The following is a 13,959-nucleotide window of genomic DNA, read 5'->3' on the forward strand; positions in this document are numbered from 1 at the left end:
TCTGAGTGAACTCTGGGAGTTGGTGATGGACAGGGAGGTCTGGTGTGCTGCAATTCCTGGGGTCGCAGAGGGTCGGACATGACTGAGCGACTGAACTGAACTGAACTTAACTGAAGATTAGAGGTAAAATATGTTTGTGCTTTACTTTAGAATGATCCACTGAGGGTAGAGGAATAGAGTATAGAAAACAAAATTGATCATTTGTTGGTAATTATTGGACTGGATAAGTGTAATTAGGATTTTCTAATAGGATTGTATCTAGTTTTTCTGGATGTTTGAAATATCTGTATATTCTCTCTGTATCTGTACACACACACACACACATATACATGTGTATGTTTATTTTTTAGCTTTTTATTTTGCATTGGGGTATAGCTGATTAACAAACAGTTTTGTGATACTTTCAAGTGAACAGTTAAGGGATGTAGCCATACATATGGAGAAGGCGATGACACCCCACTCCAGTACTCTTGCCTGGAAAATCCCATGGACGGAGAAGCCTGGTAGGCTGCAGTCCATGGGATCGCTGAGTCGGACACAACTGAGCGACTTCCCTTTTACTTTTCAGTTTCATGCATTGGAGAAGGAAATGGCAACCCACTCCAGTGTTGTTGCCTGGAGAATCCCAGGAACAGTGAAGCCTAGTGGGCTGCCATCTATGGGGTCGCACAGAGTCGGACACGACTGAAGCAGCTTAGCAGCAGCAGCAGCCATACATATACATGCATCCATTCTCCCCTAAACTTCACTCCCATGCACGCTGCCACATAATGTTGAGCAGAATTCCATGTGCTATACAGTAAATCCTTGTTGATTGTCCATTTTAAGTATAGCACAGTGTACAAGCCCATCCCAAACTCCCTAACTATCCTTTCCCCTCTCCTTCCCCCCTTCCCCATAACCATAAGCTCATTCTCAAAGTCTTCGTCTGTTTCTGTTCGTAAGCAACTTCATTTGTATCATTTCTTTTTAGATTACACATATAAGGGATGACATATAATGGTATTTCTTCTCTAACTTACTTCACTCAGCATGACAGTCTCTAGGTCCATCCATATTGCTGCAAATAGCATTATTTTATTCTTTTTAATAGCTCACTAATATTCCGCTGTATGTATGTAACATCTTCTTTATCCATTCCTCAGTCAATGGACATTTTGGTTGCTTCTGTCTTGCTGTCATATATGTGTATGTTTAATTTCTGCCTTTCATGTAATCTTTACAAGTGACATTTTCCTGTTTGACTTCTGTGTAGAAATATACTTTGACCTTTTGCTCACTTCAGAACCCTTAATATAGACTGAACAGCATAAAAGCTTCAGATAAATAGGCATGGCTATGACTTTGTATTAATACTGTTTTTAATCAACCCTTTGGTCAAAACAAATACAGGATGAATTTTAACCACATATTAAAACTTTAAATTTTTTAAACATCACTTGTAAATATTTCTTTCCTGAAATAAATAAAACAGGGTTTCAAAGTTAACATAATCTCATTACTGGGACCTTTTTGATCAGTAGCATAATCTTCCCAGCACTCTCAATGATCTCTTACAGGGATTATTTTTGAGAAAATTAGGTTGAAAAAACATCTTCCTTGACTGAATCAGAACTGAATTACTGAATGAGAGATTAGTGTAATTATAGGTGTTAGTTTCCAATAAAAATCGACTGTCAAAGGGGATTCACTGGACAGTTTGTCCTTACTAATATGGTTGTGTTAGGAACCAGTCAGGAAAATTATACCAGTTATTTTTAACAGGAAATTTAATATAAAGACACTGTTAAACAGAGATTGGAAAACTAAGGTGATACAATTTCTGAGAACATGTGTGAAATGTTGTCAACTACTTGATGCTTTTGAACTCTGATATTAGAGAAAACTCTTGAGAGTCCCTTGAACAGCAAAGAGATCCAACCAGTCCATCCCAAAGGAAATCAGTCCTGAATATTCATTGGAAGGACTGATGTTAAAGCTGAAACTCCAGTACTTTGGTCCCTGATGCAAAGAACTGACTCATTTGAAAAGACCCTGATACTGGGAAAGATTGGCATATTGAGTGCAGCACTTTCACAGCATCATCTTTCAGGATTTGAAACAGCTCAATTGGAATTCCATCACCTCCACTAGCTTTGTTCGTAGTAATGCTTTCGAAGGCCCACTTGACTTCACATTCCAGGATGTCTGGCTCTAGGTGAGTGATCACATCATCATGATTATCTGGGTCGTGAAAATCTTTTTTGTACAGTTCTTCTGTGTATTCTTGCCACCTCTTCTTAATATCTTCTGCTTCTGTTAGGTCCATACCATTTCTGTCCTTTATTGAGCCCATCTTTGCGTGAAATGTTCCCTTGGTATCTCTTAATTTTCTTGAAGAGATCTCTAGTCTTTCCCATTCTGTTGTTTTCTTCTGTTTCTTTGCATTGATCGCTGAGGAAGGCTTTCTTATCTCTCATTGCTATTCTTTAGAACTCTGCATTCAGATGCTTATATCTTTCCTTTTCTCCTTTGCTTTTCACCTCTCTTCTTTTCACAGCTATTTGTAAGGCCTCCCCAGACAGCCCTTTTGCTTTTTTGCGTTTCTTTTCCATGGGGATGGTCTTGATCCCTGTCTTCTGTACAATGTCACGAACCTCATTCCATAGTTCATCAGGCACTCTATCTATCAGATCTAGGCTCTTAAATCTATTTCTCACTTCCACTGTATAATCATAAGGGATTTGAATTAGGTCATACCTGAATGGCCTAGCAGTTTTCCCCACTTACTTCAATTCAAGTCTGAATTTGGTAATAAGGAGTTCATGATCTGAGCCACAGTCAGCTCCCGGTGTTGTTTTTGTTGACTGTGTAGAGCTTCTCCATCTTTGGCTGCAAAGAATATAATCCATCTGATTTTGGTGTTGACCATCTGGTGATGTCCATGTGTAGAGTCTTCTCTTGTGTTGTTGGAAGAGGGTGTTTGCTATGACCAGTGCGTTCTCTTGGCAAAAGTCTAATAGTCTTTGCACTGCTTCATTCCGCATTCCAAGGCCAAAGTTGCCTGTTACCCTAGATGTTTTTTGACTTCCTACTTTTGCATTCCAGTCCCCTATAATGAAAAGGACACCTTTTTTAGGTGTTAGTTCTAAAAGGTCTTGTAGGTCTTCATAGAACCGTTCAACTTCAGTTTCTTCAGCGTTACTGGTTGGGCCATAGGCTTGGATTACTGCGATATTGCGTGGTTTGCCTTGGAAACGAACAGAGATGATTCTGTCGTTCTTGAGATTGCATCCAAGTACTGCATTTCGGACTCTTTTGTTGACCATGATGGCTACTCCATTTCTTCTAAGGGATTCCTGCTCACAGTGGTAGATATAATGGTCATCTGAGTTAAATTCACCCATTCCAGTCCATTTTAGTTCACTGATTCCTAGAATGTCAATGTTCATTCTTTCCATCTCCTATTTGACTACTTCCAATATGCCTTGATTCATGAACCTAACATTCCAGGTTCCTATGCAATATTGCTCTTTACACCATTGGACCTTGCTTCTATCATCAGTCACATCCACAACCGGGTATTGTTTTTGCTTTGGCTCCATCCCTTCATTCTTTCTGGAGTTATTTCTCCACTGATCTCTAGGAGCATATTGGGTACCTACCAACCTGAGGAGTTCCTCTTTCAGTGTCCTATCATTTTGTCTTTTCATACTGTTCATGGGGTTCTCAAGGCAAGAATACTGAAGTGGTTTGCCATTCCCTTCTCCAGTGGACCACATTCTGTCAGACCTCTCCACCATGACCCGCCCATCTTGAGTGGCCCCACAGGGCATGGCTTAGTTTCATTGACTTAGACAAGGCTGTGGTCCGTGTGATTAGATTGACTAGTTTTCTGTGATTATGGTTTGTACGTTTCCCCTCTCATGCCTCTTACTCTGATGCCAACACCTACCGTCTTACTTGAGTTTCTCTTACTTTGGACGTGGTGTATCTCTTCGCAGCTGTTCTAGCAAAGCTCAGCCGCTGCTCCTTACCTTGGACGAGGGGTATCTCCTCACAGCCGCCTCTCCTGACCACGAACATGGAGTAGCTCCTCTCGGCCCTCCTGTGAGGGATAATGTCATCCTCTACCTGGCTGCATTATTGTTATTTCATGGAAGACATGTTTGCTTGTAGTGGATGCTATAGGCTCCCCAGATTCCTTTCTCTCTCCCTTCATAACTAGAGCTGTTGAGAGTTCTTTTGGTGACAGCTCTATGGGTATTGCTTGAGGTTAAAAGAGAGCTGCATCTTCCAAGGTCATGCCCTTTGCTTGGGGAAACTCACATCCAAAGTCATGTTGATTTGGGAGTATAAAGGCCCAACTCCTTGCCCCAGTTTAGAACAACTCTAAAAAGCCATCCCATCTCCAGAGTTCCCCATATAATTGAGGTCTTTGTTGCAACTGGGTGGTAGTTCAGCTCCTCCTGTCCAGTTCTGATTCCTTCTTCCAATTTCCATCTAGCGCCTGCTTCATAGGGAACCCAACCTGTGATCCAAGAAAGCAGACTCTAAAATGGGATTTTTCAGATCTGGATCACCTGCAGTCTGGCTAGTAATGAGGACCCTCTCACTGGTGATAGGTAAAGCACTAATAGCTCCTGTTGAGATATTGGGAGACAGACACTGAAAGGCTGAGGTTAGTCACTAACAAAAGGTTAAGTGTTAAGGCTGAAGGGCATCATTTTTTGGTAATATATGAAGAGAGTGTCATTGTCTCTGTCTCCAGCCAGAGAGCCAAAAAGGCTGATGTCACGTTCAGGACTAAATAAGAATAGCAGAGCTCTAAAAGTGGACAAAGCACTCAGTCTCAACATGTATTTTATACAAGGTGGGGCCCTAATTGGGAAGGATTTCAGTCCTAAGAAACTGAACCAGGACGTCTGGGTCAGTGCACTCATGAGACTTGAAATCCTATATTCCCCTGAATCCTTTGGGCCTATGGAAGTGATTTAATCCTGTGAAAAAGCTAGTGCTCCCTTGTTGCTTGAGGAAGATACAAAAACTGTTGACTTCTTAGAAGTCAGGTGCTACCCTCAGGAACTTTCCTTCCTAGACAACACACCAATAGCTGGGTTAAGTCATATATCACCTGACCAAGGAAATGCTGAGCCTGCTATGGGAGGAAAGGGACACCTCAAAGAATCAAAGGACCTAGCCAATATATACCACTAGAAGGTGGAAGATGACATAATGAACTAAATTCTGAGGGGTCTTAGATCAAGGGGTAGGGCTGGGTAGCAGAATGTAATGGATAGGGAGGATTTACCACAGATCGTGACTGTAGCCATGAAATTAAAAGACACTTGCTCCTTGGAAAAAAAGCTATGACCAACCTAGACAGCATATTAAAAAGCAGAGACATTACTTTGCAACAAAGGTCCATCTAGTCAAAGCTATGGTTTTTCTGGTAGTCTTATGTGGATGTGAGAGTTGGACTATAAAGAAAGCTGAGTGCCAAAGAATTAATGCTTTTGAACGGTGGTGTTGGAGAAGACTCTTGAGAGTCCCTTGGACTACAAGGAGATCCAACCAGTCCATCCTAAAGGAAATCAGTCCTGAATATTCATTGGAAGGGCTGATGCTGCAGCTGAAACTCCAATACTTTGGCCATCTGATGTGAAGAACTAACTCATTGGAAAAGACCGTGATTCTGGGAAGGACTGAAGGTAGGAGGAGAAGGGGACGACAGAGGATGAGATGGTTGGATGGCATCACCGACTTGATGGACATGAGTTTGAGCAAGCTCTAGGAGATGGTGACGGACAGGGAAGCCTGGCATGCTGCAGTCCATGGAGTCGCAAAGAGTTGGACATGATTGAGTGAATGAACTGAACTGATTGATATGGGAGCACTATCCCATAATATGGAATACCCCGACTAGGATCTGGGGAGCCAGTGCTAACATTCTACTAGGATGGCTCACATTAAGTGGTGTAGAAATGGCAGAACTACTGTGAAGCATGGTGGAAGAAGGGGTCAGAAGGCTCAGAGAAGTGAGTATGCTGGAGTAGGTATTCTCCACTAAGCCCAGAAAACTATGCTCCAGAAGAGGACTATGCTCCACAGGAAGGCTCAGAGGACACTCTTCACTAAAGCAATAAGGAATATGAAAGGGGCACCAGCATCACTGGAACGGACTGAGGTGAAGTGAGTGAGGTACTTGACTCAGGTTCAAAAGGTAAGAGGGTGCCAAAAAGCTCAGTAACTAAGATAAATAATATTTTAATGATATTTCAATATTAGTGCAAAAAAATCCAAGATGAATAAGATGTCGAATTTTTAAATAAAGACAGGATCAGTACTACTGATTTTTCCTTTTGCCTCAGGCTCCAGTATGGTTCAACACAGCCCTGTTACTCACGATGACTGTCCCTTACAGGTCTTAGGTGATGGTAGCAGAAAAAGTGACATAGCTGACTTCCATGTGAGCAATGGCAATGATAGGATCCCAAAATAGAGGGCAAGTGGTGATGTTTAACCCTCAGAGGCAAGGGGGTACAATTATAGTTAGCACAAGGTCAGAATGGCTGCATGGGGACTCCTGACCTGCGAAAAGATACAGAGACAGTTAATCCAATAGACTGTCCTTAGAAGCAAGATTGATGGGCAGCCTACAAGGATGTTGCTTACTCTATACAACCAAGAGAAATCAAGGGTGGATTTCTTCAGGAGGCTGAAGGCAACTATTCCAGTACATTTTTAAAAAATTGATCCTTTAATAGTTTCTGTACATGAGCTAGCTTTCAGATGTAGAACTCTAATTTCAGACTATTTGATTGAAACAGATCCCCAGGAAGTAGGACCATGTAACACCATGGTAAATATGTGCTAAAGAATCCCCTAGTACTTCTTCAAAGACCCCTATCATTTGCTCTGGTAAGCATACATTGGGGAAAGTAGAATAACCAAATGTTTTGAGTCCTGTGGACAGTACAAGTTGAGACTGATACCCAAATTGTCATAATGGTCCCTGTTAGAATGGAAGTCTAGGGTCAAAAGTAGAGTCTGGGCCCAGGTCTGGCTCATGGTGCCAAGTATCATTTCCCAGGTTCCCAAATGTTTAATTGGAATGGATATAGTTAGAAGTTGGCTAAACCCTCATATTGGTTGCTTGACGTGTGGAATAAGAACATAGTGGGGAAGGCTAATGAATACCCTGCCAAGATAGCAGATAAGAAACATTTTCATAGCCTAGGAAGTATGGCAGAGATTAGTACCTTAAAGACCTGAAGAATGCAAAGGATGTGGTCCCCATCATGTCTAAACTGGGGTCTGGCCCTTCAAAAGGCTGCACAGACCCTGGAGGATGACAGTGAATTATCACACATTAAACCAAGAAATAGCCCTAGTCGCTGTGCCAGATGTAGCTACAGCAGATTAACATGACCTCAAGTACATGGTAAGCAGGTACTGATTTGAGGAAAAGAGTTGTTTTCCATACCTAACAAGGATTTAAAACACTGTCTTGAGCTGCACAAGTGTATATATTTTAAGTTTGACTCCTGGATTGTGTCACTTCTTCCATAATATGGTCTCTTATAATAACTATCATAATACATATACTCTTAAAGGACCCAGACAGCAGAAAGTTATATCAGTTCATCATATGCATGGGTATTGTGTTAATCTTGTCAATCAGACTAAATGACCACAAAATGGTAGGTATATTAGAGGCTTTGGAAAAACATATATATTCCGGAGGGTAGGAGATAAACCCTGTGAAAATTAAGGTCTGCTTTGTTACTTATAGTGCAGGATTTCCCAGTCGTGGCACTGTTGACATGCTGGGTCAGAAAATTCTGTTGTGGGGAGCCTTCCTGTGGAACATAGGACTCTGAGCAGTGCTCTGTGCTCTAGACGCCAGTACTTGCTCACTTTAACTTGCTTTAGGTGTCCTACTCCAGTTCAGGGAGAAAGACACATAGAAAAAATTACAATACCTAGTGGATTGAGTAGTTACAGATGTTTCTGGTATTTTAGGAGCACAGCAGTATCAAAGCATGCCATCTATATCTCACTCCTCGGGTGAGATTTCCTGGGTGGAGTGACACTGGGTCAGTGTCAGGTGGAGAGGACCTTCTAGTAAGAGAGTATTAAGTTGTGACAACCAAAAATATCTCTAGACACTGCAAAATATCCTGGGAGACACAAGCACTCCCATTTGAGAACCACTGTTTTAGGAGTGTAGTGGCCTAAGGCATGCCTGGATACCCCCTCCAAAGTAAAGGACACGCTATTACATCTTGTACCTCCCATCACTAGGAAAGAATACTATGCCTCGTAGGTTTCTTTGGGTGATGTAAAAAACTGCCAGCTTTGTACTCTATAGCAACTGTCATTAAAATTGCCAACATATCTAGGTTGACTCTGGTACCTGCCTAAAACAGATTACTTGTCATTGATCCAGTGACTGCTATCTGCTGAACATCCCTTACCCTATTTCACAAACCCTATTTCTCTGGTCCTGATATCCCACCTTCCTCTACCTTCTGCCAGTTTCTTCAACCAGTGAAAATAGCCATCCTAAACTGAAACATTAATGACAATGTTTCTTGCCCTTGTACGGTGCTTGTGTCATTGAGAATCCAGTGGCAAAATTACGTGGCAGGGCTCTGTATTAGTTAGCAAGACAGTTCAGATTCCTTCATTCGGTATTTATTACTGTCAGGTACCACATCTCATGCCACTCTTCCCCTGTTGCTCCATTCACCAACCTTTCTGGTTTTGGAAACCCCACGTTCGCTCTCACCTTGGCACATTGGCATTTGCCTCATCTGGAATACCTCTTCCCTCATGTCCTCATTCCCTTATTTCATGTAGGTGTCTGTTCAGATGTCATCCTCCCAGACATCTTGCTTTTTCTGCCTATCTTGTCCTGCCCACTCCCCTTACTTTGCCTTATTTTTTTTCATAGCGTTTGATAGTACCTGAAATTATACAAACACATACAGTTTTGGGTTTGTTTTTTTTTTCTGGCTGTGCTATGAGTCATGTAAGATCTTAGTTCTCCCACCAAGGACTGAACCTGCAGTGGGGGCATGGAAGCCTGGAGTCTTAACCACTGGACCTCCAGGGAAGTCCCCAGATACAGATTTTTAATCTCTCTCCCTCAAAGATTCTGATCTCTGTGAGGATCTTATTCACCATTGTATTTCCAGCATCTAAAGTGATGTCTGGTATATGATAGGTCCTTACTGAATATTTATTGACAGGTTTTCAAATATTTTTTCAATAAATGGTGAAATTTACCTTTGTTTATTTTAATTAGGGTTCAACTGGATATATATACCTTAAGTATCTGTAAGGAGATACACATTAAGACATTTATTGGAAGGAATTGGTTTATACAATGGTGGGAATCAACCAATAAACAAGTCCAGAATCTATCGGGCAGACCATCAGTAAGAGCAGGCTGGACCTCTGGCACAGGCTGAAGTTGCAGTCCACAGGTGGAATTTTCTTAGTAAAGTCTCAGTTCTGCTCTCAAGACCTTTCGACTGATTGAATTAAAACCCACCCAGATTATCTAGGACAATCTACTTTAAGTCAGTTATATCACTTGAGCACATCCACAAGGCCTTCATAGTAACACCTAGATTAGTATTTGTATGAATAACTGGGACTGTAGCTTGGCCAGGTTGACACATTAGAAGATCATCGCAGCATTCTAGGCATCTGGATGCTTCTGAGACACAATCTGCTTAGCTACCTGGGACACCTACTTATGTGTGCTCTGAATCTTGATATTTTAACATTACAAATCAAAGACCGCACTTGGTTGATGACTTTTAGTTAGAAAAAAAAGCTAGTTAATGAATTCACACTCATATTAATATATGCTTTTCAGTTCTAGTTAGACCTGGTATAGCTGAAAGGAAGAGAGATCACCCAAGCTAAATGCAAGAAAAGTAGTATCTATAGAATGATTCTTTGGAAGCTTAGAGCTGGATGTGGTTCCGGATTCAAGGTGGTGGTGGGGACTCAAGCAACAGGAATGTGTGATTCTTCAGACAAAGTGACAATTTCCACTGATTTTGTTAACTACTTCAAGTTAAAATTTCCAAGAGAAGGCATCTTGACTTAGCCAATAACTTCCTTTGTTTTTAGACAGAGTGTGCTGTATTCCAGGGCAGGTTCCAGGTAGCCAGGTACTTGTCTCTTCCAGAACAACCCAGTGCTGTTCGCCTGAACAGAGAGTTTGGTCAGGTCAGTTGAAGCTAGAAGGGAAAGTCAGGCATGACAGACACATTGACCAACATATTCAGAACATCATCTTGGGGTTATCTGTTATTTAACTGAGTAATGCCCAAATTTTCAGGAATAAAGCTGTCTGGTTTTGGAAGTTTAGGCATAACTGAAAGGCAGATAAAAGTAGATTTTTTGCCTGGGGTACCTAGAGGCTGATGTACCTTTGATTTAGGAGACTTCTGGAAAGCTCAACATTACACATCAGGATTGTGGTCACTTTGTCCTGTGACAGTCCCTTTACCTCTGAAAAGATGGGCTTGATAAATTGTCACTGCTTTTCAAGCAGCATGGAGCTTCAAGGCCTTTATAGCTTTATCTCCTATGGTAATTTGTGCAGTTACAGCTAGCATTTAACATTCTGAAAAATTATTTCTTATTCTTTGTCTAGAAGGGCTTCCCTGATAGCTCAGTTGGTAAAGAATCTGCCTGCAATGCAGGAGACCCCGGTTTGATTCCTGGGTCAGCAAGATCCACTGGAAAAGGGATAGGCTACCCACTTCAGTATTCTTGGGCTTCCCTGGTGGCTCAGCTGGTAAAGAATCTGCCTGCAATGTGAGAGACCTGGGTTTGATCCCTAGGTTGGGAAGATCCCTTAGAGAAGGGAAAGACTACCCACTCCAGTATTCTGGCCTAGAAAATTCCATGGACTGTATAGTCCATGGGGTCACAAAGAGTCAGACATGATTGAGCAACTTTCACTTTTGTCTAGAAAAATCATGTATAATTGCAACTTTGCAATATATATATATTTTAAGACTGATAAGGAATAGATTTTCCTTCTAATTGGATGTCATCACTCTCAATGATTTGGGTTATAAATAGGCAGGAAGGGGTAGAAAAGCCCTGATTCAAAAAATAATAATTTTATTTATTATTTTCAGCCATTCTGAGTCTGCTGCCTGGGTTTTTCTTTAGTTGTGGCGAGTGGGGGCTACTCTTTGTTGTGGTGCATGGGCTTCTCATTGCAGTGGTTTCTCTTGTGGTGCATGGGCTTCAGTAGTTGCAGCAAGTGGGCTCAGTAGTTGCAGCTCCGGGGCTCTGGAGCACAGGCTCAATAGTTGTGGTGCAGGGGCTTAGGTACTTTGTGGCATGTCGGATCTTCCCAGATCAGGGATTGAACCCTCGTTTCCAGCATTGGCAAGTGGATTCTTTACAACTGAGCCACCAGGGAAGCCCCCTCCCCCTCCACAACTCCTGACTTTTGAAATAAAAAATGTATAGGAAATCCATTTTAACTAATATGTGATTAATATTTATTAATATTGGAAATGGAAAGTAAAGGGTGGCTTAGCTGGTGGCTAAGTGGTAAAGAATCCACCTGCCAATGCAGAAGATGCAGGTTCCATCCCCTGGGTCTGGAAGATCCCCTGGACAAGGGAATAGCAACCCACTCCAGTATTCTTGCCTGGGATATCCCATGGACAGAGGAGCCTGGCAGGTTATAGTCCTTGGGGTTGCTAAAAAGTCAAACACGACTTAGCAACTAAACAACAAGTTATTTTAAAAAACTCTTTATTTCTTACTGTCTAAAAATTCAAGTTATTGTTTTATAAAAGACAATTCAGTTTTGGAAGATTAGGAGAAGGGAGTCTCCAATGATCTTTGACCAAGTCTCTCATATCTCACTTCCCAACACATGCCCTTGCCCTACAAAAGTAACTTTTAATACCTAGGAACCTAGAGAAATATGAACATAATACAAAGTGGCCAGCAGGCACAATTTATATCTTGGGAAAGACAGAGGACATGTGATGCCTACTTTACAAATGCTTTTCATTTTTTTCCTGTTCATAAAAATAATATATGCTCATAGCAGAGTATCTGGAAAATACTAAAAATTATTAATATAAAGAAAAAAACCACTCAATTCTATCATTAACAAACATTCGCACTTAACATTTTGATAAATTTCCTTTTTGTGTATTTTTTACATGACAGTGATTGTCTTGTATAAATGAGTTTATCTTTTAAAAAATTATAAATCAAGAAATGCAACATCCTTGCTATTATTTTTGTCAACATGGGTGAATTCTTTTAGTTTATTGGTTATTGATGGACATAACAACACCTTTAATTCATTATTTCTCATTCTTTTACTTTAAAATATGCTAGTTTTTATATATAAAAGAATATATGTAATCTATGTGTAGGTTATAAGCCATTTAAGGAATACCTATGGACCCTCTGCCAATCCAAGAACTAGAATTTATCAACAATTGACTTAATAATCTACATGTTCTTCTCTTATCTCATCCCCTTCCTCCTCCAGCTATTGTTTAACCTAAATTAAATTGAAAACTTTAACCCATCAAATTGATTTTTTCATTGATGCTATTAAAATGTCACTTTGGGGGACCTCCCCAGTGGTCCAGTGGCTAAAATTCTGTGCCCCCAATGCAAGGGGCCCAGGTTCAATCCCCAGCCAAAAAAAAAAAAAACCACCTTACTTTTTTATTACGTAAATTTCTACCAAGTATTTGTATTCTGAGTCTGTCACACCTGCCCTACTAGGCTGCTTCTAGTACCAATTTCCCTATTAAATTCTTATGTTCTTCAGAGTCCAAAGCCAGTGTGACAGGTTATGGTTGTATAGCTGATGTTTAGGAGAAAAAAAATACTGATTTAGGAATGACATTTAGGATTATCAGAAGCATTTCATTAGTGTTAGTGCTGACAATCGGGACTTTTCTAAGAACTCAGAAGAGCGTCAGAGTTCCTGCTGTATAACTTAATAACCGTGTTACCTTGTACAGTCTCATATATAACCCTGTGCTATCTTTTTTCCGTCATTTCTTAAATGAGATTAGCAACAATTTATCCACTTTGTGGGAGTTAGGGGATTACCAACAAGTTACTCTCTTTATGTGAATTTCAATAGCGATTGGGAATGTATATTGTAGACAAAACTCCTAATCAAATGGTAAGTAGTTAAAAAGAGAACGACCTTAAATTACAGAGTGAGGGATGAGACTGTTGTAACTGTTAACATAACTAAGCACTACAACAGCTGAGACATGCTGAGGAAAGTTTTTGGCCTCAAAACGCCGTCTGGTGAATTTGGAGAAAGGGGACTGAAGGTCTGAGGCTTCTTCCAGTCCTGAAACCTAGTGTTTCTTTCAGCGACTGTTTTTAACTGCCCTGGTGTAATCCACTTTCCTTCACGGCGGAGTTACTAGCTACAGGGTTCTAAGGCCCACGTAGTCCTTGTCGGGTTTACCACGGAAACCGTCTCCGGGAGCAACCCTGACTCCTCCCTCCACCCACAATGCACCTCTCTGTTCTATCTAGGTGGCTGCTCTGTCACGTGTCACCGACCGAGCGCGCTCCCGCTTGGCGCTTGCGCGGAGAGCTGCTCCCAGCTATTTTTCTCCGTGGCAGCGGCGACGAGCGGAAGTTCTTGGGAGCGCCAGTTCCGTCTGTGTGTTCGAGTGGACAAAATGGCGAAGATCGCCAAGACTCACGAAGGTAAGCGGTTTTCCCGTTGTTACGTAGATTCTCCGCTGCCAACCTGCTAAGACTTTGTCTTCCTAGGTTTCTGCCTCTTCCTGTGGTTTCTTTTCTGGGGGTCCGAACTCGCGCTTCGTGCCCCAGGTTGTCTGCTCGGCGCGAGGCGCAGGCCACTGCCCCGCGTAATGGCGTCCTACTCGTACACCCCCGACAGGCGCTTTGTTCCGTGTTTGGGTGCTG

The 13,959-nt window shown here is 41.5% G+C and overlaps 1 protein-coding gene across 4 annotated transcripts in view; it reads left to right on the plus strand.

Moving 5' to 3' along the window:
* The window catches only part of SF3B1 (splicing factor 3b subunit 1), a 60,204-nt gene that overhangs the window by 8,445 nt on the left and 37,800 nt on the right, over nt 1-13,959 (plus strand). For all 4 annotated transcript variants that reach the window (XR_001919384.1, XR_001919385.1, XM_005676299.3 and 1 more), the window contains exon 2: nt 13,561-13,737. Coding sequence is in view for 2 of the 4 variants with exons in the window: in XM_005676299.3 (XP_005676356.1) it covers nt 13,710-13,737 (28 nt within the window). In the remaining 2 variants the exon portion in view is untranslated. The remainder of the gene's footprint in view (nt 1-13,560; nt 13,738-13,959) is intronic.

This window comes from Capra hircus, chromosome 2 (assembly GCF_001704415.2).
Source record: "Capra hircus breed San Clemente chromosome 2, ASM170441v1, whole genome shotgun sequence".
NCBI classification, from domain to species: domain Eukaryota; kingdom Metazoa; phylum Chordata; class Mammalia; order Artiodactyla; family Bovidae; genus Capra; species Capra hircus.